The following is a 25,802-nucleotide window of genomic DNA, read 5'->3' as shown; positions in this document are numbered from 1 at the left end:
TATCAGAGGGGTAGCCGTGTTAGTCTGGATCTGTAAAAAGCAACAAAGAGTCCTGTGGCACCTTATAGACTAACAGATGTATTGGAGCATAAGCTTTCGTGCGTGAATACCCACTTCGAAAGATGCATGTGTCTATAAGGTGCCACAGGACTCTTTGTTGCTTTTTACATATAATCAGAGATGCTCAAAGAGATATAGCCAACCCAGAGTAAATTAGAGCTGACAAAATTATCCAAGCCCTAGACCAACACTTCTCATTTGTGTTGGAGGAATTACGCCTGGTGCAGTGAGGAAAAAATAAGCTAAAGAGACCAGCAGATGACATCTCAGTGCTGTGAGCAGAAGAAACAAGACAACTGATGGAGAGAAGTGGATTTTAGATTCACAGATCCACTGGAGGAGCAAAGGTGTTTGGTGAACTGAAGTGGAAACCAACCACTCATTGGACATGTTAGGAAGGCACTACACTGAAAATCAAAGAGAAGGTGTAGATGTGCACATGAGGACTATACAGGAAATACAGCATACAAAAGAGGGACTTAAGGTTAGCAATAGAAGTAAAGAAGAGTCAGGCTCTCTTAGGTGCACAAGCGTTAAAAACCAGGGTAATAAGAGTAAATTGAAGTAATGCATCATTAAATTGACAGGATGACTGTTGCAACAGCACTGACTGCCTGTTCTTCCAACTGGAATGTCAGTAATAGGCTGTAAAGCTTCCTGTAGGAGGAATGTGGACGAAAGGGAGGACAGAAGTATTACGTGTTAAAAATGGGTATATATGGAGTAAACAAACATAAGTAAAGGTGACTGCAATGAAGCTCTATAGGAAAGATTAAGGAATGTATAGATGTAGTTTTATATAATAGAAATGTAGGACTGGAAGGGACCTCAAAGTCATCAAATCCAGTACCTTCCATAGGGTTGCCAACTTTCTACTCACACAAAACTGAACACCCTTGCCCTGCCCTCTGTCCCGCCCCTCCTCTGAAGCCCCAGCCCCTGCTCACTCCATCCCCCCCTCTCCCGCCCCCCCGTTGGTCGCTTTCCTCACCCTCACTCCCGTGCTCATTTTTACCGGGCTGGCTCAGGGGGCTGGGTACTGGAGGGGGTGAGGTGCAGACTCGGGCTGGAGGTGCAGACTTGGGCTGGGGATGAGGAGTTTGTAGTGCAGGAGAGTGCTCCAGGCTGGGACTGAGGGGTTCGGAGAGTGGGAGGGGGATCAGGGGTTGGAGCTCAGGGGGTTGAGGGCTCTGGCTGGGGGTGTGGACTCTGGGGTGGGGCTGGAGTTGAGGGATTTGGGGTGCAGGAGGGTGCTCTGGGCTGGGATCGAGGGGTTCAGAGGGCAGGTGGGGGATCAGGGCTGGGGGAGGGGGTCAGGGGTGCAGGCTCCAGGCGATGCTTACCTGAAGCAGCTCCTGGAAACAACGGCATGTCCCCCCTCTGGCTCCTATGTGGAGGCACGGCCAGGCAGCTCTGCAGGTACTGCCCCTGCAGGTCCAATTGGCCACAGTTCCCAGCCAATAGGAGCTGCGGGGGGAGCGTTTGGAGCCCCCTAGCTGTCCCTACGTGTAGAACCCAGAGGGGGGACATGTCGGCTGCTTCCTGGGAGCCGCACGGCACAGAGGCTAGCAGGGAGCCTGCCAGCCCCGCTGTGTGGCAGTGCCAACCGGACAGTCAACGGCCCAGTCAGTGGTGCCGACTGGAACGCCAGGATCCAACACCCAGTCGAAAAATTGACACCTGGTCACCCTAGCCTTGTGCTGTGGCAGGACCAAATAAACCTAGACCATTCCTGACAAGTGTTTGTCTAACCTATTTTTAAAAATCTCCAATGATGGAGATTCCACAACCTTTCTTGGGAGCCGAATTCCAGAGCTGAACTACCCTTGTAGTTAATGTTTTTCTTAATATCTATTCTAAATCTCCCTTGCTGCAGATTAAGCCCATTACTTCTTGTCCTACTTTCAGTGGACATGGGGAACAATTCATCTCCATCCTTTATAACAGCCCTTAATATATTTGAAGACTTATCAGGTCCCCTTTTCTCAAGACTAAACATGACCCTTTTTTTAGCCTTTCCTCATAGGTCAGGTTAACCTCTGGAGACTCTCCAGTTTGTCCAAATCTTTCCTAAAATGTGTTGTCCAGACCTGGATGTAGTATTCCGTCTGAGGCCTCACCAGTGTAAAGTATGGTGGGACAATTACCTTCCATATCTTATATATGACACTCCTATTAATGCATCCCAGAATATTAGCCTTTTTCGCAATTGCAGCACAGTGCTGACTCATTCAATTTGTGAGCCACTGTAACTCCCAGATCCTCTAGCAGTATTACCACCTCACCAGTTATTCCCCATTTTGTAGTTGTGCATTTGATTTTTTTTCCTTCTTAAGAGAAGTACTTTGCACTTATCTTTATGAATTTCATCTTGTTGAATTCAGAGCAATTCTCTAATGTGTCAAGGTTGTTTTGAATTTTAATCCTGTCCTTCAAGGTGCTTGCAACCCCTCCTAGCTTTGTGTCATCTGCAGATTTTGTAAACATACTCTCCACTCCATTATCCAAGTCATTAATGAAAATATTGAATAGTACCAGACCCAGGATTGACTCGTGTGGGACTGTACTAAATACATCCTCCCGGTTTGACAGTGAACCACTGATAACTGCTTTTAGAGTATGGTCTTTAAACTAGTTGTGCACGCACCTTATAAGAATTTAATCTAGACCACATTTCTCTAATGTGCTTATGAGAATGTCACGTAGGACTGTCAAAAGCCTTACTAAAATTGATATATTACATCTACATCTATTAAAATATTAAAGTTCACGTTCATGGTCTTCTGGTTTCTTCCCTCTGCTCTGTACTGTTAGAACCGCTTTCATGAATGGGACAGTGAAGTCCAAATGCTATCATGTCAGAACCTGCTTAGCAAGCAGAAGATGGTTGCAGCCGTGGTGAAGATCACGTTTTACAATTCTGCCACCTAGTGTAACTATGCATTGAGTCCCAAACACTAGCAGTCACCAGGGCCCTGATTTGTGTGGAAAATATTTAACACACTTGGTTATGTTGCACCATTCCTTTTTTGTAAGCCCAAAGAAAGGGAGAGATGCATTGGAAAGGAGAAATAGTATTCAAACTGGAATCCATGGCCTTGATCATCAAAGAAGCTTTTATTTTAATGTTCATATGTGTGAAGGATAATGGGAAAATGCTATTGTAGAAGGCATTGGTAAGACCTCATATGGAATATTGTGTACAATTCTGGTCAACCAAGTTCAAGTGAGATGAATTCATGTTGGAACAGATGCAGAGAAGGGCTACTAGGATCAATGGGGAATGCTAGCCTATCCTCTAAGAGGAGACTAACAGAGCTTGGCTTATTTAGACTTGCTCTCAGAAGGCTGAGGGGGGGGTGTTATGATTGTTCCCTGTAATACATCTGAAGGGGCAAACACCAGAACGGGAGAAGAGCAATTGAAGTTAGAGGATAATGCCGGCACAAGAACAAACAAACTGGCCATGAGTAAACTTAAGCTGGAAATGAGAAGGCTTCCAACCATTAGAGGAGTATGGTTCTGGATCAATTTTCCAAACAGAGGCAGGAAACTTAACTAGTTTTAAGATGGAGCTTGGTAAATTTATGGAAGGGATGATGTGATGTAGTAATCTGTGATAGCAGAGAATTGGACTTAATGATCCAGGTGGTCTCTTCTGAAACTGTGTCAGATCTTGCAAACACATGTAGAGTATTTGGACTTGTATTGCATGGACTTCATGAATGTTATTTGTAAGTTTGTGGTACTACTCTCCTTTAGATATGGTTTATCAATCTTGCTGGGCTAAGATAATATTGTGAAACTTAGTGGAGAAGAGTTACTGGGTCTCCTTAGCGAAACAAAAATAAAAAGGGGCGAGTAATTGGTACAATTCCTAGAACTCCAATTACATGTTAGCAACTTTTCTTTCTCTTTCAAATGCTGATGGTAAAGTTCCCTCCCCCCAGAAAAACAAAACCCCAAATCCTTGAGAGGTTGACAAACAGTAACAACTCTCAGCAGAGTTGGGTTTGAGAAAGACTAATTAAACAGTAATTGCAGGACTGCTCTCCTGAACTGACCATGAGACCTTGAGGTCAAATCAACAGAATGATGCTTCATAAAGATATGGACATATTTCCACAATAGAAGCATTATGGAGACATGCCCTAGAGGCTGCCTGAAACTTAGTTGAATGTGTTCTGATACCATCAGAGAACGAAGTACCTGCTAGTTCAAAGCAAGTTTGAATGCAGGTTTTAATCCGCTTTGACAGTTGTTGAGTGGAAACAGCCTTTCCTCTGACCTTGTCATTATAAGCCACAAATAGTCATCAGGTTTGTCCTGTTAATGGAATAACTAACAGTCTTCTGGATTCCTAAAGTATGTAACTTGACCTTCCCTGGTTATCAGCGTGGTTTGCTGAAAAAAAGAGGCAAACTGACTCCAGTGGAAATCAGTGACCACTGTAGGGTGAACTGGTGAGAGGATTTAGTACTACCTTATGCTTCAGGAAAAGGACAAAGACAACATCCTGGAATTCCCTGACTCTTTTGGCTGAAGAATTATTGCTACTAGAAAAGCAGGCTTCAAGAATTTGTAACAAAAGGAACAGTCTCCTACGGGCCCAAAGAAAGAGTCCATCTATTTGGTTAATACTAAACTGAGATTCCACAAAGGCACTGCCTCACGTACAGGTGGAAGAACATTAGACAATCCCTTTAAAAACCTCTTGACTGTAGAATATACAAATACAGAGGCTACTTGTGCTAGAACGAGATACTGAGCTGTGGCAGGCAGAAGAACGGTTATGGGAGTGTAATGGATGTCCTGATTTCTTGAGTAACAAAAAGTCATGCCGAATGTCTGAGGCATGTGCTGACATGGGCAGTGTGTTTCTCTGTGCTGTCAGGACAAAAAAATCTCCCATTTTGCTGCATAGGACTTTTTAGTCAGACTTAGACTCTAACAGTATCTCTTGGACTTCCTGTGAAAAGATTTGTTCTCCCAAGATCCTTTTAGCTGTATGATCCATACTGTTAGCTGTAGAGGCTTTGGATCTGTGATGAAGGATTTGAACTTGCTATTGAAAGTCTGGAAAAGAAAGAAGCACTTGCAGTTCTGCTGCCAGGTCTAGGAACTCCGAGTTCCAAAACTGTCTAGTCTAATTTGGACCCAGCGATAGAATTATAGAATATCAGGGCTGGAAGGGACCTCAGGAGGTCATCTAGTCCAACCCCCTGCTCAAAGCAGGACCAATCCCCAGTAGTATTTGTGCTCTGTCTCATCTGATTTTTCTGGTCAGCCTGGGGATTGTTGGTACTGGAGAAAATACATACAGAGATCACACAAACCAGGATGAAGTATGTAAGAGCTGGGGACAAAGTATTCTTGATTGAGGGGATCTAGATATGGAACAAACTTCCAGAGGAAATTAGGTGAGTCCAGAGTGTGATCCCCTTTACAAAATGCTCTTTGAAAAGGCCTTTTCACCATAAGAATAATGTAACACTGACACCCCTTCTACTCTAAAAAACGCGACCAACTACCCCCCCACACACAAAACAACAAAATCTTGAAACAAATCAACCAAAATTAAAATAAAAGTTAATCAAAACTCAAAACCAAACAATCCTACCCTAAACAGAGATTTTTACTTCAAAAAGGAAGAGAAGCGCCAGGGACTCCTTAAGTCCACTAGGGACTTCACTATTGCTATTAATTTTACTTGGAAGATACTATGGCTTTGGCTACACTTGAGAATTCACGCTGTGAAGCGCGAGTGTAGTCGCAGCGCTGCAAGTACTCCACCTCTCCGAGGGGAATAGCTTGCAGCACTGCGAGCGAGCGTGCAGCGCTGCAGGCGCTGATTACACTGGCGCTGTACAGCGCTGCACTTGCTGCACTCGGGGGGGGGGGGGGGGGCAATTTCACACCCCTGAGCGCAGCAAGTTGCAGCGCTGTACAGCGCCAGTGTAGCCAAGGCCTTAGGTACTAGGTGATGGGCAGCAATATTAACCCCAAATATAGATTGAGAGATCACATGAAGCAGGGCTGCAGGATTGTGTCCTTAGTGTGGGAAAGAAATCTAATTTCAGAATTCCCGGTCAGCGGAGAAGTAAGTTTGATCATCAAGTCTTTATTGACCATTTATGCTGATTAAGTGCTGCTTTTCTTACTCCATTTGTATGCAAGTGCATTGTCCTTGTCTGAAAGATGTGCTGCCAGAGGTGTGATGAGATGGTGAATGCATCATATCTAAAGAGGGTCTACCTTGTAGCATGGGAGGTTAGACCAAGCTCCACAGTGGCAATCTAAATCACAAACTTCCATGGTGTTGTGTGGTCACACTTGAACCATGCTCCATTGAATGCCTGACAAATTGTTTGCAGTTTTATGTAACCTCCTCTCTGAAGGGGTCCATAAACTGTGTGTTGTCATCTGGTCCAGATGTGCTTCCCACCCTGTCTTGGAAGCATCCATTACCGCCTGTGGGGGCTTAGGGATTCCAAAACATTCTTAAACACTATGAGGGTTGGTCCACCACAGGAGGTTGTCTCTGACATTTTGAGAAATAGCCACAATCATTTCCAGATTTTGTCTCAAAAGAACATAAAGCTCCCTCAAACAGGAAGGAGAAGGTCTCATTCTCAATCTGCATATGTTATGGTTAGGACACATGAGGACATCAACCCTAGTACGTCTCAGAAACATGAACTGGAATCTTTGGTTGAGGTTGCATCCACTGTATAAATGAGAATCTCTTGGGAGGCAAATTGAATCCTTGACGTCACTGAATTTGCAGTTGCTCCAATAAAAGAAATCCTTTTGAATTGGGGTGGGGTGGGGTGTGAAGGTGGATTTCTTCTGGCTTATTCGTAGAAGCAAGGAGTAGAAGGAGCATGATTTTTTGAGAGCAGAATGCACTGCTTGCGATGTTTGCACTTTCATTACACAATGGCTAGGGATGGAAGACTCCTGGTCATTTTTTGTGAGCTGCCACCCCAGGCTAGACATTTGGTAAACATTCTGGGGACAGTCAAAAAGTTATGGTAGAATTTTAGGCTGGAAATTATCCTTTATGATGGAGCAATCAAGACACTTCATGAGCTGGTTTGATGGCTATTTGGAGGTGAGTGATCTAGTGGTTGAGAGCCATGGGGAGAGTAGAATCCCCTTCCCCAGTTCTTATTCATTTATTTTATTAATAGGCTTTCTATGATGCCCATTATTATAGAAAATGAGCATCTCACAACATTAATTAATGTAACCTCATAACACTACTGCGAGGCAGGGAACCATTATTATCCCTATTTTATGGATTGGGGAAATGATCCAGTCCCATTCTGATTTTGTAGGCTGCTGACCCCATGACTGTCCTATTCAGAAATGCTAGGTGGCAGATGGAAGTCAGCTTCCATGTGATGAAGTGGAACAAGGGATCCTCTATGATTATGAAGTAGACCAAGAAGTAGGTGCCTGAAATCTCAAAGGAGCGCGTTGGATTTAGAGGGAACGGAAGATCTCTCAGAACCACATTTCAGTTTGTCTTGGGAATGGAATTTCAAAGAAGGGCCTGGAGTGGCTCTGAATCTTTGTTTGATGCTCTAAGATCCTCTTAGGTTATCTCTGTTACAATACCCAGTCCATCTCCCTACAGCTATAGGATTTCTCCCTCCAGTATATTTCCTGGTGGTTTTTTAGTCTGGTTTTAAATGCCCCAGATGGCAATAAGTCACAGAGCTGTTTGGTGCTTCAGTTTTCCAATCTGTAAAATGGTGATAGATAGCTATTATCTCAGAGGGGTGAGGCTTAACATTGTGAACCACTCTGAGACCTGTGGAGGAAAAGTGCTACAGAAGTACCAAGTTTTCCAGTGAAATAATAACTAGCACTTGGCACTTCCATAACTTTTCTCATGCAGAGATCTCAAAGTGGGGGTAAATATTATCCCCATTTTACACACTGGAAAAGAAAAGTACAGAGAGGGTGACCTATCCCAGGTCACACCATGATTCAGTGCCAGAGCTGGGAGTAGAAACAAGGCCTGCTGAGACACTGCTGTGACCTAAGCCATAGATATTGCTGCCTCCTATTAATGATTGTTTTATTTGAGTGTGGGAGTTGGGGAAACCTGCACTTTTGAAAGTCAGGCCACACGTTTAGGTGCCTAAATGTGAATATAGAAGCCTAAACTTTAGGCACCTGGTTTTGAAAATCTTGACCAGAAATTTTCCTTCTCATTGTTAAAACAGTCTTACAGCAATGATTAGAATCAAGTTTCAGTCTTTCACTGGGGTCTTACTCTGTCACTTGTTGCCAGGTCTTCCCTTTCTCAGTATTTAGGTCACAGTCTTGAGTCTAATTGTGACTCAAAGGGGCTATTGAGACTCCAGATCTTCTGCTGTTTACAATTAAGTGTCGCCTCCTTACTCAAGGTGCAGGTAAGGTTACTAATCCTCTTCCTGGATGCGTGATGTCAAGATGCTGGCGTCTGGGCTGTTGCAGCAATGGCCATCTGGAGAGGAAGCTGCTGCTGAGATGGATGGCTGCATGTTGCCCAGCAGACTGAAAGGCTGAGGGGTTCTGCTTCCTGATCCCCAGCAGCCAGAAGTTCTTTGTACATCCAAGTGGTCTCAAAATCAACAGTTCTTTCTTTCCTTTTGAGAGATTTAATTCAAAACACCCACGCTTTTGATCCCTCTTTCTATGACCACATCTACACCAGGGAAATTCACCCCCAAAATCCCGGGTCATTCAACTGAAGCTGACTTACAACCAGGAAGAAACTTTTAGTCAATTTCTTGTGTAGACGTGGCCTGTTGCTATCAGCTCTTGCAGTGAGAAGAAAAATATCAAACTCCCACCACTGGTTACAAAACACTGCTGGAACCAGCTCCTAATTATTACTGTGCAGCCTAACAAACATAGCTCTTGCATTCCTCCAGAGAGAAACCCCTCCTTGGGAGCAGCTTCCAGAGGCTGCAGGGGGCAGCACATAAGAGTTGCTGTCCTATACACAGCAGCCTGTCCTAGGATAAGTCCTGACTGGGATGAGTAATGGAACATTATACCCATGAGAAACTGTCCAATCTCTTTAGGTAACAACTACCTTGTAATTCTCTGCTGAAGGCTGCCAATTTCCCATAGGGAGTTGCCCTCTGAAGGCTGTTAAAAGCATGTTTCTAACAGCTGCTGTTGCCACTTCCCCCCCCACCCCTCTACTGTGAGTTCCTTATTCTTGAAAGCAAGTGGCCTGGAATGTCATGGTTTGTATTTGCTTGTTAGACACTACCTGCTCCTGGGTCGTAGCCATGTTAGGAGAGGGAGTTGCTGTGGAGTATGATTGCCATGTTTAGTTTAGAAGTTGCCTCAGCATACCCTTGCTTTGTTTGTGCAGGGCATTGCACTCAGGGAAAAGCTGCCTTTCCAGGAAGGCAGAACACTTCGGGGTTCACAGGAGCACACTAAGTTGGAGGCTTTAGCACAGATGGGGCTTTTACATTTTTGGTGAGCTGGAAGGTGACAAGTGAAGAAAAAGGACACAGCATTTTATTTAATTAGAAAAACCAAACTCCCTAAAACTAGCCTCCCAAGGGCCTCCGTTGTTATCAGCTTCACAAAGAGCTGTGATAAATGAAAGGAACTGAGCAGAGAAAAGGCTGCTTTCTCTTTGTGTCTCTTTCCCAGCTTCTGTTTGCTCTGCTGTCTCACTCGCTCCCATTGATCAGGCATGTGGAAACATTCCGCCTCCTGCACTCCCATTGTCACCGCCTGGTTGCCAGGCTGCGGTTGGCTTGAATAACTTCACTAAGCCAGGCCTCTCCAAAACCATGCCATCCGGTGCTCTGGATACAGAGCCAGACAGTGCCCTCCCACCCATCCCCCCACTTTCAGGCAATGGAGGGGCACTGTGCAAAAATGTGTGAAAGAACAAGGGAGGTAATGCAGAGATCCAGCTGGAGGAATGAGGGAAAGAAGCAATTTATCCCTTAGGAAGAGGCAATAGAGGAAGAAAAGAGGCCATTTCTGGCCCGATTCTCTGTGTTAAAAGGAGTGGATAGTAAAGGATGAAGGGCTGGACTCCTAGCCTAAAATTTCCAGTAGTTGGAAGGGAGAGAGGCAGCGCATTTCCAGGCTGGCATGCCTATGAGAAACCAATAAAGTGGTGGGGTGAACTTCTAGCCTTGCTCCTCTGTGGAATGAGGTGACAGTGAACAAAACAGGAAAGAGTAAACATCCAGTTTGTAGTTGGGAGCAATTTATAGCCAGCCCTTTCTCACTAATTCCACAAACACACCACTTCAGCAAATTAACAGCCACCCTGGCCAAATTCACCAGGGTTAGCTGATACAACTCCATCCTCTTCAATGGAATTGCACCAGTTTAGGATAGAGACAAATTTGGCCCGGTGTCATGGGGCCTCTCCAAACATTCTCATGGGCTGCATCTGACAATGGGAACAGCAGCAAGATGTAACCACTACAGTAAGAGTTCAGACATGCCACAGGATTCTCAGTCACTCTCACACGCAGTGAGCATAGGGAATGCCTATCAAAAGAAACTTCCTGGAAATGGTGAGGGCAGCAGTAGTTACCACCAGCCGTCAGGTAACAAGTGATGCTCATACTGAGAGCCAGCCTTTGTCTGACTTTTGCACAGATGCATAAAGGTGAGAGGATGCGGATAGCCCTCTCCCACCTTCCCCAGCCTTCCTTTCCCCCACCTTGCACCCCTTGTGCAGTAGCAAGGCAAAATTGCAGACCTCTACTCTCTTGACTTGAGTGCAGAGATTTGCTAATTCCAACTAGGTGTTAGCAATCCCAAAGGGGCAGGTATGAGGTGGGTCCATGCCCTTCTCCGAACCAGCTAGCAGAGCTGGCTAATTGTGGAGCACAATGTATGCCTCTTCTGGGGAGTTCTGGGGGGCACATTGTGTGTCCCACTGCAGAGCAGTGAAACTCCACACCACCCCCAGTGTAGATTGGTGCCTAGTAGGTATAAATTGGGTCTGAGCTGGCTACTACATTGAACCAGATTCCTCCTTGGTATAACTCCACTGACTTCAGTAGAGTTAATCCAGAGATGACTCTAGCCTATTGCTCGTAACAACATTTCATGTAAACAAAATAGAAGTTAACAAGCAATTCTTTGCATAATGCGTACTGACTCACCATGTGCCACTATATGGGCAAGATCCTCACCTGGTGTAAATTGGCATAGATCCATTAGCTATAGTGTCATTCTATAACCTTCTGCTGTTCTTTCCCTTCTGTTAACTGTTTCCCAGTACCTTGGATCAAAGGAACTGTATAAATAAATGTAATGTGTGGCCTGAGGGGTTAGAGCAGGAGGCTGAAATTGAGATTTCCTGAGTTCTGTTTCTGTTTGACCTTGGGCAACTTCTTAGTGCTTCAGTTTCCCCATCTGTAGAATGGGACATACTCATCTTCCAGAAGTAATGAGAAGCTAAATGTTTGTCAAGTACTTTGATATCTTCAGGAGAAAGGTGCTATAGAAGTGCAGAAAAGTTACATTTTGCTTTGTGTCCGTATGGTATCCTCCGCCTGTAACTACCTGGGAGTTTGAAGGACACTGGAACTGCTGATCTCAGATGATTAGCATAACAATCCTTGTAGATCCGGCTTCATCCTGGGGCTAAAGCCTGGCTTGTTCAATCCAATTTCCAGTCTCTGCTCTTTCTTTAGCAGGCTAATTATACCACCAGGACAGTGAAAATGACCTTCTAGATCATTGCTCTGCAGTGGGACACACAATGTGCCCCCCAGAACTCCCCAGAAGAGGCATACATTGTGCTCCACAATTAGCCAGCTCTGCTAGCTGGTTCGGAGAAGGGCATGGACCCACCTCATACCTGCCCCTTTGGGATTGCTAACACCTAGTTGGAATTAGCAAATCTCTGCACTCAAGTAAAGAGACACTGCACCTTTCCTACTTGCCAGTCAAAACACATGGGAATAAAGGGTACACCATAAACAGAGTGACATCATTCAAACAAATCATAACACGCACCTAGACAAAATGACAGAGACAAACCAATGGCAAAGCACTTCTCTGAAGTTCACAGTGGTAATTGGTGTACTGTTTGTCAACTATGAAATTCATCTATAAAGATCTTCCAAGGCAAAGTCCAGTGACGAGTAATTGGGGGCCCTGCATCAGACCAAGTTTAGGAAAGAAATACACCAACAGATCTATAGAGAACTGCCTCACATAGAAACCCATAACTGAGTGCACTGGGCTGGAAAGCTTCTGCAGCATTGGTTTCTGTCATTAGTCATCCTAGCCTCATTCTGTCTATGTAGGATGAAGCCCCCTCCCTCTTCCAGTACTGCTAAGTCTGTCCTCATCCGGATGGGGCACTGTAGCTCAGGAGTGGACCAAAATGCAACTCCTAGAGTTCCCTGGTGTCATAGTTTAAGAGACAAGTAGCTGCATGGATTTTGACAGAACACTGTATGCTGGAATCTGCCATTGTTGTGGCCTGCAACTCTGTGTTAAAAGATAAAGGAATCTGTAAACAGTTAAATTTTCTGCTAATTGCCTGTAGCCCAAGGGCTTCACGGAAGTTGCTGTTGTGGTCCTAAGAACAAGTATGATTGCTCCTGAAGATCTTGCAGGACCTTTATTCACTCTAGCACAAATAAAATTATTTCCAGCAAGGTTGGTTTGATTGTATTACAGTAGAATCTCAGAGTTACGAACACTTCGGGAATGGAGGTTGTTCGTAACCCTGAAATGTTCCTAACTCTGAACAAAACATTATGGTAGTTCCTTCAAACGTTTACAACTGAACATCGCCTTAGTATAGCTTTGAAATTTTACTATGCAGAAGAAAAATGCTGCTTTAACCATCTTAATTTAAATGAAACAAGCACAGAGACAGTTTCCTTACCTTATCAAATCTTTTTTTATTTTTTCCTTTATTTTTTAGGTAGTTTAGGTACTGTACTGTATTTGCTTTTATAATTTTTATTTTGTCTCTGCTGCTGCCTGATTGCGAACTTCCGGTTCCAAATGAGGTGTGTAGTTGACCAGTCAGTTCGTAACTCTGGTGTTTTGTAACTCTGAGATTCTACTGTACACAATGGTGTTCTGATTGGCTTTGAAAAGAACAGCACAATAGTTTGAATTGTTAGAACTATGGCAGCAGACATCATACATCTTTTGCTCCATAGAAGAAAACACAATATAGTAAGATTTTGTTGCTGACCAGCAGTTTGGCCAAGGTCATCTCTGGTGTGTAACCAATTAATTCAGCAGAGTTATATTATTAAGGATGAATTTGACCTGAGGCAGCTTTTCCTTATGTGAGCGTCTATTCCTTAGTAGTGGCAAGGAAGGTGCAATTTTGTTGCTTCAGGAGGATCTGGTAGGTGAAACCAGTTTAATTTGTTGGATTGTGTATGCTCTCCAAATCTCCTAGATCCTGGATTGAGAGAAAATAGCTCCCTGGAGGGAAAAGCTCTCCATGCAGATGGGAAAGAAGTGTGGCCGTTATGAGCTGTAATTTAAAAAGAGGTGTGTGTGTGTGTGTGGTGGTGGTGGGGGGGATACCTACTGAAAGAAAAAGGGAAAACTGTCAATAGCCGTCAGGGAGGAAATCCCGACCGGGTGCAGCTGAGCAGAGCCAGAGAGCGAAAAGGGATTCTGACAGTGGGTAAGTGTTGCTGGGGCACTGCTGAAGACATTGCTTTGTATTTTTTTTTAAATCACCATAATGGGAGCTACAAAGGGTCACTTTGGCCATTTTGGTTATCATGAGGCGCTGTTTCCTATCCTGAACATGGGGAATATTTAGTAGCCAAAATTGCCCTATCTAATACCAGTTTGTACCCTCTCTCCAAAGGGTGATGGACGGTAAAACTGCTGCCTATTATATACTCTGGTGCAACCAGGCAGACCAGGAACAAAACTAAATGCACAGGTTGTGCAGATGCATCTGTCACACTTTGCTCCAAAGCCATTAATGATAATTCCTGTTCTCTAAGACAAGAGGAGAATCAGTTTCCCAATTCATGCTAGCTCTAAAGAGGTCTTTTGAACACTGGTGAATCTGATGCTGTGATAAACTATATTCTTTGTGACCAGCAGGTCTGTGGTCTATGTAGCCAGGCAGTTCAGAAGTGCCAGTGGTAGGAGCCTGATCTCACATACCAGCAGGCTGTGGAAATGGTGCTTTCTATGGAAACTGCTGTAAGAGGATCCCGTGTGGTGAGTGCCTCTACAAAGGCCATAAGATAACAGCAACATTTTCAAGCATAAGAGGAAGATTTTCAGAGGTACAAGTGGCAGTTATGTGCCCATCTCCCATTGGATTTTACCAGATGCGTCAGGGAGGGTTATTCATAAGCAGTGTGGGGGGGCAAAGGTTGATATTCCAGCATTGTGTTAATAAAAAAGGACACATTGAACATGCCTGAAAGAGAAAAAAAAATGACTGCAGGAAAGACTAGTACTGGTAAATGAGGGGTGTAGGGTGGAAGCAGCAAGAAAAAGGGCTTGAACTCCCTGCAACAGGACTAGGGAAATGATAGAGAATAACTTGGTAGAAAAATTGACTACTTATCCTCACTGTGTTAGAGCCTCTTCCTGGACTCTGAGGAGTCTATTTTTGGAAAGATAATCATTTTAGGATGGAAGCTGCAGTATCTCTTGTCTCAGGTGCAGTGTATTGTAACAAAGAGTCTGATTTTCCCTGCTGTCTACCAAGTTGCTGTGGATATTCACAGAGAAACCAGTGACCACAATAAGGATTATGGACAAGCAGGATGAACTTCAGGGACAAGCTCCTAGGTTGCCCTGTTCATGGTGAATGTGTCTGTCCATTCCTGATGAACCAGTTTGGTTTGAAAAGACCCAGCTGAATTAGCCTGAAACTCACATGACAAAAGGTGAACTAGATTTTTCTACAGCGTGGCAGATACAAGCTCCTGTTTTAAAGGGAGAACTGAATAGCTCGAAAGATGACATTGTAAGAAATCCTCTCCCTTGCCTAACCTTGGCTGCTCAAGCTTTACACCACCTAGGATTCCTATGTCAGTATCTAACATCCCTCATTCGTTCCTCCAAAGTGTGTTGAAATAATGGAAATCATTATAAAGATGAAGGCTTTCCTTTTGCATGTACCAAGTGTGTGGTTGCCCAGGGCCCAATGCTTTTGACTCTATCAACAACCCCATCCACCTACAGTCTCCCCAATTTGGTAGTCCATGTTCTGCACCTCCATATTACATGTTGAACTTAAACTTGGAGCCCAGCCTTTGCTGGCCACTCTCTTTCTCCCTTGCCACCACTGGCAAGCACTTTGATCTAACCTTTCCTCTTCCATTGACAAGTACCCAATCCCCTTCCCTGATGGTAGAACTTTTCCATTGAAAATGTGCTATGCGACTACTGAAATCTTCCTGAAAAACCCATGTGTTGTTTCATACAGGGCCTGGCCAAACCTGGATTCAGCTCTTACTAGGTTATTCAGAACAGGAATTCTGGATTACATTCTGCTCTCCTCTTCCCATCATCTCTCTGGCATTATCCATCTTCAACCCTTGTCACAACAATTTCTTCCTCACACTGCTGTAGTGATTCATTGTTTTGCTCTGGAGCACAGAATCATAAATTGTCAGGAAGAGGATCTAGAAGTAAGGACATTTTAAAGCAGGAGTGGGCAAATACGGCCCACGGGCCACATCAGGCCTGTCAGTCCTTTTAATCCAGCCCTCGAGCTTCCGCCAGGGCAGGGCCAGCTCTGGCTTTTTTGCCGCCCAAGGCAAAAAAGCCTCTCACTGCCCCCCCAGCGCGGCAGGGGAGGGCACCGAGCCCGGCCGCGGGCCACTCTCCCCGACCGGCCGGAGCGCCAGGGGGAGGGCGGCGAGCCCGCCGCAGCTCCACTGGCGGCCGGAGCCCCGGGAGGAGGGCGGCGAGCCCGGCCGGGGCTCCGCTCTCCCCGGCGGCCAGAGCACCGGGGGGAGGGCGGTGAGCCCGGCCGCGGCTCCGCTCTCCCCGGCGGCCAGAGTGCCGGGGGGAGGGCGGCGAGCCCGCTGCGGCTCCGCTCTCCCCAGTGGCCAGAGCCGCTGCGCTGCGCCGCGCCGCGCTGCCCCCCTCCAGGTGCCGCCCCAAGCACAAGCTTGGTGGGCTGGTGCCTGGAGCCGGCCCTGCGCCAGGGAGTGGGGTCGGGGCTTGCCCCGCTCCGGTGCTCCAGCGGGAGAGTGGGGTTGAGGGCTTGCCGGAAGTAGCGGCATGTCCCCCCTCCAGCTCCTACACGTAGGGGCAGCCAGGGGGCTCTCCGCACGATGCCCCCACCTGAAGTGCCGCTCCCACAGCTCCCATTGGCTGTGAACTGCGACCAATGGGAGCCACAGGGGCGGCGCCTGTGGACGAGGCAGCGCACAGAGCCATCTGGCTGTGCCTCCATGTAGGAGCTGGAGGAGGGATATGCCGTTGCTTCCAGGAGCTGCTTGAGGTAAGCACTGCCTGGAGCCCGCACCCCTGAGCCCCATGCCCCTGACCCAGCCCTGATCCCCTTTCCGCCCTACAAATCCCTTGATCCCAGCCCAAAGCACCCTCCTGCACCCCAAGCCCCTCATCCCCAGTTCCACCCCAGAGCCTGCTCTCCCAGTTGGAGCCCTTACACCCCCTGTACCTCAGTTCTCTGCCCCAGCCCTGATCCCCCTCCTGCTCTCCAAACCCCTTGGTCCCAGCCCGGAGCACCCTCCTGCATCCCAAACCCCTCATCCCCAGTCCTACCTCAGAACCCACACCCCCATCCGAAACCCTCACTCCCCCCTCCTTGGCCTGGAGCCTCCTCCCACACCCCAAACTCCTCATTTCTGACCCCACCGCAGAGCCCGTACCCCCAGCTGGAGCCCTCACCCCATCCCATACCCCAACCCCCAATTTCATGAGCATTCATGGCCCACCATACAATTTTTATACCCAGATGTGGCCCTCAGGCCAAAAAGTTTGCCCACCCCTATCTTAAAGCATTCAATAAAGGAGGAAATGTGACCAACAGGATCCTTCTGTGTCACAGTGGCAAGGAAAGGAAGCACTGCCCCAAACAGCATCATTCTCCTTTTCCCCCAATCCCTTTCACATTCTTCTGTATCCCCTCTGTGTGTGACCTCCCTTCATTCTCCCTGGTCTCTCCCTTCCTCTCTCTCTCTCTTTTTAATCTTTCTTCTGCCCCTCACCCTCCTAATACTCCGATCTCTCTCCTCTCTCTCCATTACTGATCCTCCCCCACCCCTCATTCTCAATTTTTCTGATCCTCTCATTTAACATACAAAAAAATGAATTGGTCCAGACTCCTAAATCTTAGGGGTGAAGTTTTAATGATATTGTCTCTTTAAGGAATCCCTAATTCCTAACACCCATCTCCTCCCCCACCTGAGAACCAATTAAAACTCAATGAATTCAAGGAGAGGCTTTTGTGCATCACATGTGCTTGACTAACAAAGCCTTCTACAGGCTGGAATAAAAGCTTCTATTCAGCAGCCAGTTTGTTCTAATTCAAATCACTTCCACTCCAGCATCCCCTCCTTCCTTGTTCCTCACTGAGTTCCCAGGCCAAGACTGCCTGTCTGAATGTAGCCCAGCCCCGAGCTTTACTCTCCCCCTTTCACTATGCAAACTTGGTCCTGTGGCAACAATCTGAGGAGCAGAGGACAGGAAGACAACTCCATGTGTCTAAGCCCCAGAGGCCGTGATAACTGATACCTGCAGGCAAAAAAAAGAGTCCTACTGCTACACGTTGCCATTCAGGAGAGCCAGCTTCAGCTTCCATAGGCAGTGGGGAGACTAATAAGACCGTGTCTACCTTAAGAATTAGCCCAGATTTCAACCAACTGCAGTTACATCTGTGCAAAATCCCTTATGTAGCCCACCAGGATAAGTTCTACCAGTGTAAATTGGTTTTCCTTGTCTACACTAGGGGTTGCAGTGGTGCAGCGTGCAGCAGTGGCAGTGTAACTACACCAATGGCTGGAGTCAGGGAGAATTCCCAATGAAGACAAGGTATAAGGGAGTTAAATTTTATTCTGGTCTGCCCAGCATATAAATTACACTATCAGGGAAGCAGAGGATAACTCCTTTCCAATGCCACCCCAGAGGCTCTAATGAGGTGATTTGCTTGTAACATGAAGTATTTTTCATGTTATATTTAATTTATCTTATGTCACAGATTTTAAAATGTCACCACAAAATTTTGCAACCACAGATCTATCTTTGGCCCATCTTATGTAGGAATATAATGCCCTGATCAGAGTTGGTAATCAGGCTGTTCTCCCCTGTGTGAAGCATTATCTATTCAATGTCTCTGTCTGTCCCTTACTGACCACTGTTATCTAAGCACCTTACAAAGTTCTACAAGTTAAGGTAACAAGGATCTCTGTCTCCCACCTTCCAGCTCCCAATTGTCGTCCTCCCTCCCCCTATTTTTTGCTATTGTGGGAAAGCTAAGTTGAAGTGAGTTGTACATTTAATTATGAAGGTGTCAAAGCGCAGGCGCATTCTTATTGCTTGTGGGAGTGAGTTCCAGGGCTGGGGCCAGCAGCCAAGAAAACCCTAATTCCAATGCTCATGAGTCTCGTCCTTATAGTGGACACACCTATAGTATCTGAAGGACACACCTCTCATCGCGCAAAATGACTGAGCGGTCTCTTTGGTAGCTTGAGCCCTTCCCATGAAGAGCTTTGCAGATTAGGGTCCAAACTTTGAAGCGATCTTGAGATTAATTGGGGAGCCAGTGTTCTGAGCAGAGCACTGGGGTGATGGGCTGTTAGGGACCTGGGTTGTATGGTAGCTGGGCTGCTGTATCCTAAACCAATTAGAGCTTTTTCAGGGCTGGCATTTCCATTCCTAGGTACAATGCATTGCAGTTATCAAGCATGGAGGTGAACAACAGCTATATCCCTGTGACCAAATCTGAGTCAGACAGGATGGGGTGCAGTTTCCTAGCCCACCTTTAACAGAAGAATGTGTTTTAACAAACATCACTATTTGAGTGTCCACTAACAGTGAAGCATCCAGAAGGACTCCCAGATGTATTGCATGCCAGGGATACCTTCGTTCTGAACTCAAATTTTCATTGTACTTCAGTATGGGATGAAAGCAGCTGCTATTGAACTTCATTAGGTGAGTTTTGAGTCTCCATGTGGAGAGAAATCGATCAGGGTTAAACAAAATTTAGGGATGAGCTCAGGGTGTGTAAAGATGCAGACTGTGCTACCAGACAAATGCAATCTGTGTCCATGTATAGTTGGGTTACCATTTAGGTAGATACTAAGGAAATCAGTGTGTTTTTTAAGTTGTGTGTCCAACCTTGCTTCTCAGTGTACTAACTACTGGACATATCAGTGTAGCATAGGTGAAAGGTAGCAATATCAATCAGCTTTGTTACATCAGTAAAAACCGCAGCAGATTTGCATTTCACTTGTGAGTCACTCTGGATGTGAGAATGTATTTGGTAGGGTTAGATCATGGCCAGAAGCCAGTGGCCCTAGAATAAGTTAATTATGAATAAGCTAAACTGATTTAAGCCCACTTTAATTCTGAATACTCACGGGTTTCATGGGGCTTAAATAATCCACTTTCAATTTATACCTTCAGTTAATTTGGATATACTTTTCTGAGTGCCCTTGGGTAGATAAGCCCTTAGGTGAGAAGGCAGAATTACTCATTCAGAAAGTCTAACCGGGGACTAAAATGATATATAGTTTAATAACTGGGATGTACTGTAGATTGGCATCCTTCCTCAGGTTGGGCAGGGCAGTTATACTCCCAGTGTGGCATGGTTTTGGAGTTGATACTTCATGACTGAAAAGCTTACTCATCACATCCCATTGATGAGGTCCTACGCTTGTCAAATTCAGCATGAACATGATCTGTTCCTGGCATTTTAGTACTTTGCATGGCATAAAGGGCCAAATCACTGGCTATTGTCATACCTGCTCTTTGGCACTTGCCTTCATACAACTTCTGCTGCTTCAGATCCAGTGGTATACATTTAGAAGGAGTTATGACCTGCTATTCTATGAAACTGACTGGTGATTTGATTCATGGGGACATGGGGATGAACTTGGAAGGAGACCCACAGAAGGTGAATGGTGGACTAGTAACCAAAATACTAATGGTTGTTAGATATTAGGTTCTGGAAACTCTCAAAATGTATTAGCTACTTTCCAAACACAAAGGAAGACAGAATTTCTGTTCTGTGCTTGACGTGGTCAGGTTATTGAGTACTTGGGAATTTCCTGTCTCTTTATATTGTTCAGGTACTCTAGTGCCGTTCTAATCGAGGCAAGAGCTATACACTTATCTGCAGCTATGGAACTGATTTTTATTGCAGTCTTCCTGGGAGTATTATAGAAGCAATTATAAGCACTACCTATCAGAACTCGCATTGATGGAATGCACACAATGCTGCATTCAGTAGCTTCAATGGAGACTGGCCACTGTGTGTCTCAAAAATTTCACCTTGGTATCTAGAAGTTCTCTGGGCCTGATTCTTTATTTACTCTCTAGTGTAAATCAGGACTAACTCTGAAGTTAATGGAATTACTCTAGGGCAAAAATGGTGTAAAGGATTACAGAATATGGCCCTCTATTTCTGGGAACTACAATCCAATTTGCCTGAGTAAAGACCAATGTTGGCTTTGTGGGAGATCATTAAGAATTAGAGAAGACTCAGGCAGGGTCTGTTAATCTCTCCAGCATGGGGCCAGCAAATACATTGCCACAAGGCACATCAAAACTTATCATGCCATTTGGCATCTTGTAAGAGAAAAAGATCTTGATGTAAAGCCCATTCTAAAAGGATTTTCAGTGTCATGACACCCATGACTCTGGAAGCAGATAACCCAAGATCTTGAGCAGACAGTTTTGGTTTCCCACTACAGAGCCCTTATACTTTTATAAGGGACATGAGATGAACCAGCTGGCCCCAGGTTTTGTGGGTTCCTATGCAGCGTAAGATATGTGAAATACCAGCTAGTTCCCTCTCTACCTTTGACCAGAGCAACTTCCACCTCAGCAAACCTATGACAACCCTGGCTGCCTCCTGCTTCTCTGTGACATCTCCTCCAGCCTCTGGCAGCACTCCTCCAACTGTCTGTGAGATACCGTTACTGCTGATTACCCCTTCCATAAACTTAAAAAATGTCTTTGAGGAAGAAGGCAGAGACAGAGGAAGAAATGTAAGAATTTGAACTTGGAGAATGTGATGAGAGAACAACTAGAGAATGAGAGAGTGTTATTAGTTGCACTAAGATTGGTGGGTCCTATGTGTGCTTAGGTGAGCTGCAGGGCCGGTGCTTCCATTTAGGTGACCTAGGCGGTCGCCTATGGCAGCAGGATTTGGGGGGCGCCGTTTTACCGCCCTTGGCGGGAATTCTGCGGCGGGGGGGTCCTTCTGCGCTCTGGGTCTTTGGCGGCAATTCTGCGGTGGGTCCTTCACTCGCTCCGGGATCCGCCGCCGAAGTGCCCCAAAGACTGGGAGTGCGGAAGGACCCCCGCCTAGGCGGCCGCAAAAACCCTGGTACCACTTCTGCGCAGCCACCATGTGGGAAGCGACCACTCTGCTGCTGCTGCTGCCCCTAGCGCTGCTGGCCAGGCTCCCATGACAGGCAGCGCTGCAGCCCGCCGGCCGGGCGCTGCTCATCACCGGCTGCGACAGCGGCTTCGGGCACCTGCTGGCGCTGCGCCTGCACCGCCTGGGCTTCACGTCTTCGCCGGCTGCCTTTGCTCGGGTGGGGAAGGGGCACAGCGGCTGCTGCAGGAAGCCGCCTCCGGCTCCAGCCGCCTGCAGGTGCTGCCGCTGGATGTCACTCGGGAGCGGGACGTGGCCACGGCCAAGGAGTTTGTGCTGAGCAACCTGCCGGAGACAGGTGAGAGCATCCTGCACCCACTCCTTACTCCGAAGGCAGCGCGTTCACATGGCACTGCCCTGCTCCGGGCTCCGGCTCCTGTCCTCTGCCCCTGGCTGCCACCTGCCAAAGACCCTTCCCAGAGACAGCAGCCACTCACCCTCTGCACCGGGGCCAGGCAATGGGTGGGGGAGCTCGGGACACTGGAGTAAATCCGGAGCAGCGTTTGCTCTGGTGTAGGAGCAGGGTGTGGTCCTAGACTTAGGGCTGGGAGTTCAACCAGCATAGATATGGGGGCAGAAATAGATTATCATCAATAAACCTTCATGTGTTGTAAACTCCTTGAGGCAGGGACTCTGCTGCCTTTGTCTCTTGTCCAGACCCAAATTTGCTCTGAGGCTTCATCAGTAAAATGTATTGATCTGGCCATCAAGTATCCATGGAAACAAAATTGTAAACAAAGTTCCCCTGATGTTCCAACCTGCTCTGCTAGTTCATACCCCTTTTGTCTGGGGAATTTCATAACCCTGCTGTGTCCAACCATTTGACAGAGCTGAATACGCCATGTGCTGGGTTAGGTGCTGAATAGATGCTGCTGGGGACAGAGGTTCATGAAATCTTTCTTCTGAGGTTTGACAGCTTGGGGTTTGCGCTCCTGGGGTTTGAGCTCTGAGATTTGGGTTGGGATGAACCCAAAAATCTGAACCAAAAATTCAGCTTGGACTACTGACTATCACCTATTTTTTGAGACTTAGCCATAAGCCAACCCAAACTGTTGTTAATTTGTCCTGTGGCAGCACCTAGGAGGCCCTTCATGGACCCAGGACCCCTTGTGCAAGGTGTTGTGCAAACACCGAATAAAAAGACAATCCCTTCCCCAAAGAGTTTAGAAGCATGAACCCGCCAATGAATCTTGACTAAACTCCAAGTTTTTAATGAAAAAGGAAACCCACCAAGTGTTGCTTGTCTGCAGGTTCTTTGTGAGTATTTTGCACAGATCTAATCACAGGTAATAATGGGTAGGAGAGCAAATTAAAATGTACAAGCAAGAGGGAAAAAAAGTAGTTTCGGAGTGATTTGAAAAGAGGCAAATAAATGCAGGAAGCAGAGAAGAAGGCTCTTGTACCAAGAATGAACAATTATTTATCATTCTAACATTTTGTTTTATAAAGCTACTGCATAGGACTTGGTCAGATTTGGGATGGATATTGAAAAGCAAATGTAAAGTCTAAACCTTATACAGTGTGAATGGCTGACCAGACATCAAAGGGAGTCAGGGCCAATGGTACCATTAAGGCAAACTAGGCGGTTGCATAAGGCGCCAAGATTTGGGGGCGCCAAAAAGTGGTGCCCCCAATTTTTTTTACAGTGTTCCTGGGCCGCTCCACTTCTCCCGTCTTCCAGGCTTGCAGTGCCAATCAGCTATTTGGCGCTGCAAGCCTGGGAGGGGAGGAGAATTAGACCGGGGGCGGCTTCCTCGGGGAGGAGGCGGAGCAGAGGTGAGCTGGGGTGGGGAGCTGCCGCACAGCTCCCCGGGCCAGGGGGGTGGGGAGCTGCCATGGGGGGGGGGTGCCTCAGGGCAGGGGGGGAGCTGCTGTGGGGGGCGCCTCAGGGCAGGGGGGAGCTGCCGCGGGGGGGCGCCTCAGGGCGGATGGGGGGGCGGGGAGCTGCCGCAGGGCTGGGGTGGGGGGTGCAAGATGGAAGTTTCGCCTAGGGTGCAAAACTTCCTTGCACCGGCCCTGGTGAACTGATGAGCCCTGTATCTGACCCCTCACATTTGAAAGGAGACTCTCTATTTTGGTCACAAATGTATCACAACAGATAATCCTCATGTTATAAATTCATGCTGTTTGCATCATCACATTCTGTTGATATTGGAGAGATTATGACATTGCGACAGAAATGTGTCAATCCTCATAACATTCCTGCAACAATGGTGACCTGCAGAGACTGGCAAATTCTCTCCTTCTACCCATGTAAGAGTAGGGGGAAGATCTCACCTTCTTCTGAAGCAAGAGCTAAATTGTAATAATCCCTTTATTCATATATACAACCATGGCATGGCATATGGCAATGCTAAGCCCAGCTGCTACCCCAGAGATCAAGATGTTTTTGCTGGTAGAGATGTTACCAAATAGTATGTTTGGTTCTGTGCCTGTGTTTCTTTCCCCCCACTCAAATGGAGTTGGGTACCCATTACTCTCACTGTCAAAATACTTTTGCATCCTGACCTCTGTTTGGGTAAGTACAGCTTTGCACGCCTTTCCATACAATGGCTTATGTACCCAAAACCACTTAATTCCCTCATGTATGGATAGGCAAATTCAATCCCATGTTGGCATGCAAATGGAAAAGAGGGGACAATAGAAATGTGCATTTTCAGCAACTAACATATTTGGTGTACAAGATGATTTTTTAAGTGCTGGGTTAATTCTGGGCAACATTGTGACACTGAACATTTCTGCCGCAATGTCATAATCTCTCCAATACCAACAGAACATGATGATGCAAACAATATGAATTAGGTTGAGTTTTGATACCCAGCCCCCCAAAATTCTGGCCAGAGGACACCAGACAAGCTCAGCTGTAGCCAAAGCATATTCTGCCAACTGATATGGACAGAAACCTGCAGGAGGATGGGAACTGGACTGATTGGATTAAAAAAAATATTTCATTTGCTATGAGGTAGTGAATGCTGGTGGTTCAAAGACAGTTGCAGAAAGCACTTTTCTTTCATAATGATGTTACTCGTCTATAGCCCTTACTGTCTGAGGATCTCAAAGCACTTTACGCAGAACCTTGCTGTGAGGTTGGGAAGAATTTTATGCCACAAAGAGGTGAAGTAGCTTACCCAAAGTCACACAGCAATTCAGTGGCAGGGCTAAGAAGAACAGGAGTACTTGTGGGACCTTAGAGACTAACAAATTTATTTGAGCATAAGCTTTCGTGGGCTACAGCCCACTTCTTCGGATGCATAGAATGGAACATATAGTGAGGAGATATATATACACATACAGAGAGCATGAAAAGGTGGGAGTTGTCTTACCAACTCTGAGAGGCCAATTAAGTAAGGGCTAAGAGTAGCGCTCAGATCTAAGGACTTGTGCTTTACCACGTGACCATTCCCTCCTTTTTAAGTTTCCCACTGTCTAGTTACTAGATTGTAAGCTCTTCGGGGAAGGGACTGACTACCACTCTATTTGTAGAATGCCTAGCACAGCAGGGCCCCTTTCTTGGTTGGTCCCTAGACACTACTGTAGTAAACATGCAAAATAACTGATGGAAACAGGAAATGCTAACTCTGAGCTCATATAGTCTGATGAGCAGAACAATCACCTCCTGGGTGACACAGTTGAATACTCTTCACTCTGATGAACACACTGACCTTCACCTCTGGTTCTCTGCATTTGTGTCCTGTTTCTCATCAGTAAAATGAGTTTGATGGTCTCAATCCATTTTGAACCGGAAAATGGTTTCCACTTCAAAACAAAGTGCAGTCAGTCTGGAAGGAGAGTCTCAAGTCTGACCTAAGACTAAATTACATCTGACCCTGAGACAGGGAGGCCCCTCCAGGTCAGGGACAAGGGCATTGTCAGGACACTGGGATCTTGCACTGTAATTAGCCAGCAAAGATATCAAATACCTCTGTTTCCAGCATTCCTGTCCTTAAAGGGACATGAGCACAAAAATAACACTGTCCAAAAGACTGAACAAACTTACTGATTTCCCTCTGTTCTGCAGCAAACTACTTCTGCACTCCTAAATCCACTGCCACAGCCCTTTGCTACCCCCAGCATCCAGGAATGGATTTGCCTGGCAGACTGCACAGCTTTCAGGACTCCATAATGATCAACCATCCTGAATGCAGTTTGTACA

At 46.3% G+C, this 25,802-nt stretch overlaps 1 protein-coding gene across 8 annotated transcripts in view; it reads left to right on the top strand.

Annotated features, from left to right (window-relative positions):
• Positions 1–16,474: 16,474 nt before the first annotated feature.
• Positions 16,475–25,802, top strand: part of MSI1 (musashi RNA binding protein 1) — a 61,755-nt gene continuing 52,427 nt past the window's right edge. For all 8 annotated transcript variants that reach the window (XM_065568332.1, XM_065568328.1, XM_065568331.1 and 5 more), the window contains exons 1-2: positions 16,475–16,525; positions 17,996–18,078. In XM_065568332.1, coding sequence (XP_065424404.1) covers positions 18,068–18,078 — 11 coding nt within the window. In that variant the 5' untranslated portion in view covers positions 16,475–16,525; positions 17,996–18,067. The remainder of the gene's footprint in view (positions 16,526–17,995; positions 18,079–25,802) is intronic.

Source organism: Chrysemys picta, chromosome 15 (genome assembly GCF_011386835.1).
Source record: "Chrysemys picta bellii isolate R12L10 chromosome 15, ASM1138683v2, whole genome shotgun sequence".
NCBI lineage: Eukaryota > Metazoa > Chordata > Testudines > Emydidae > Chrysemys > Chrysemys picta.
Note: the sequence above shows the minus strand (reverse complement) of the source record. Positions and strands in the feature narration are given on the sequence as shown.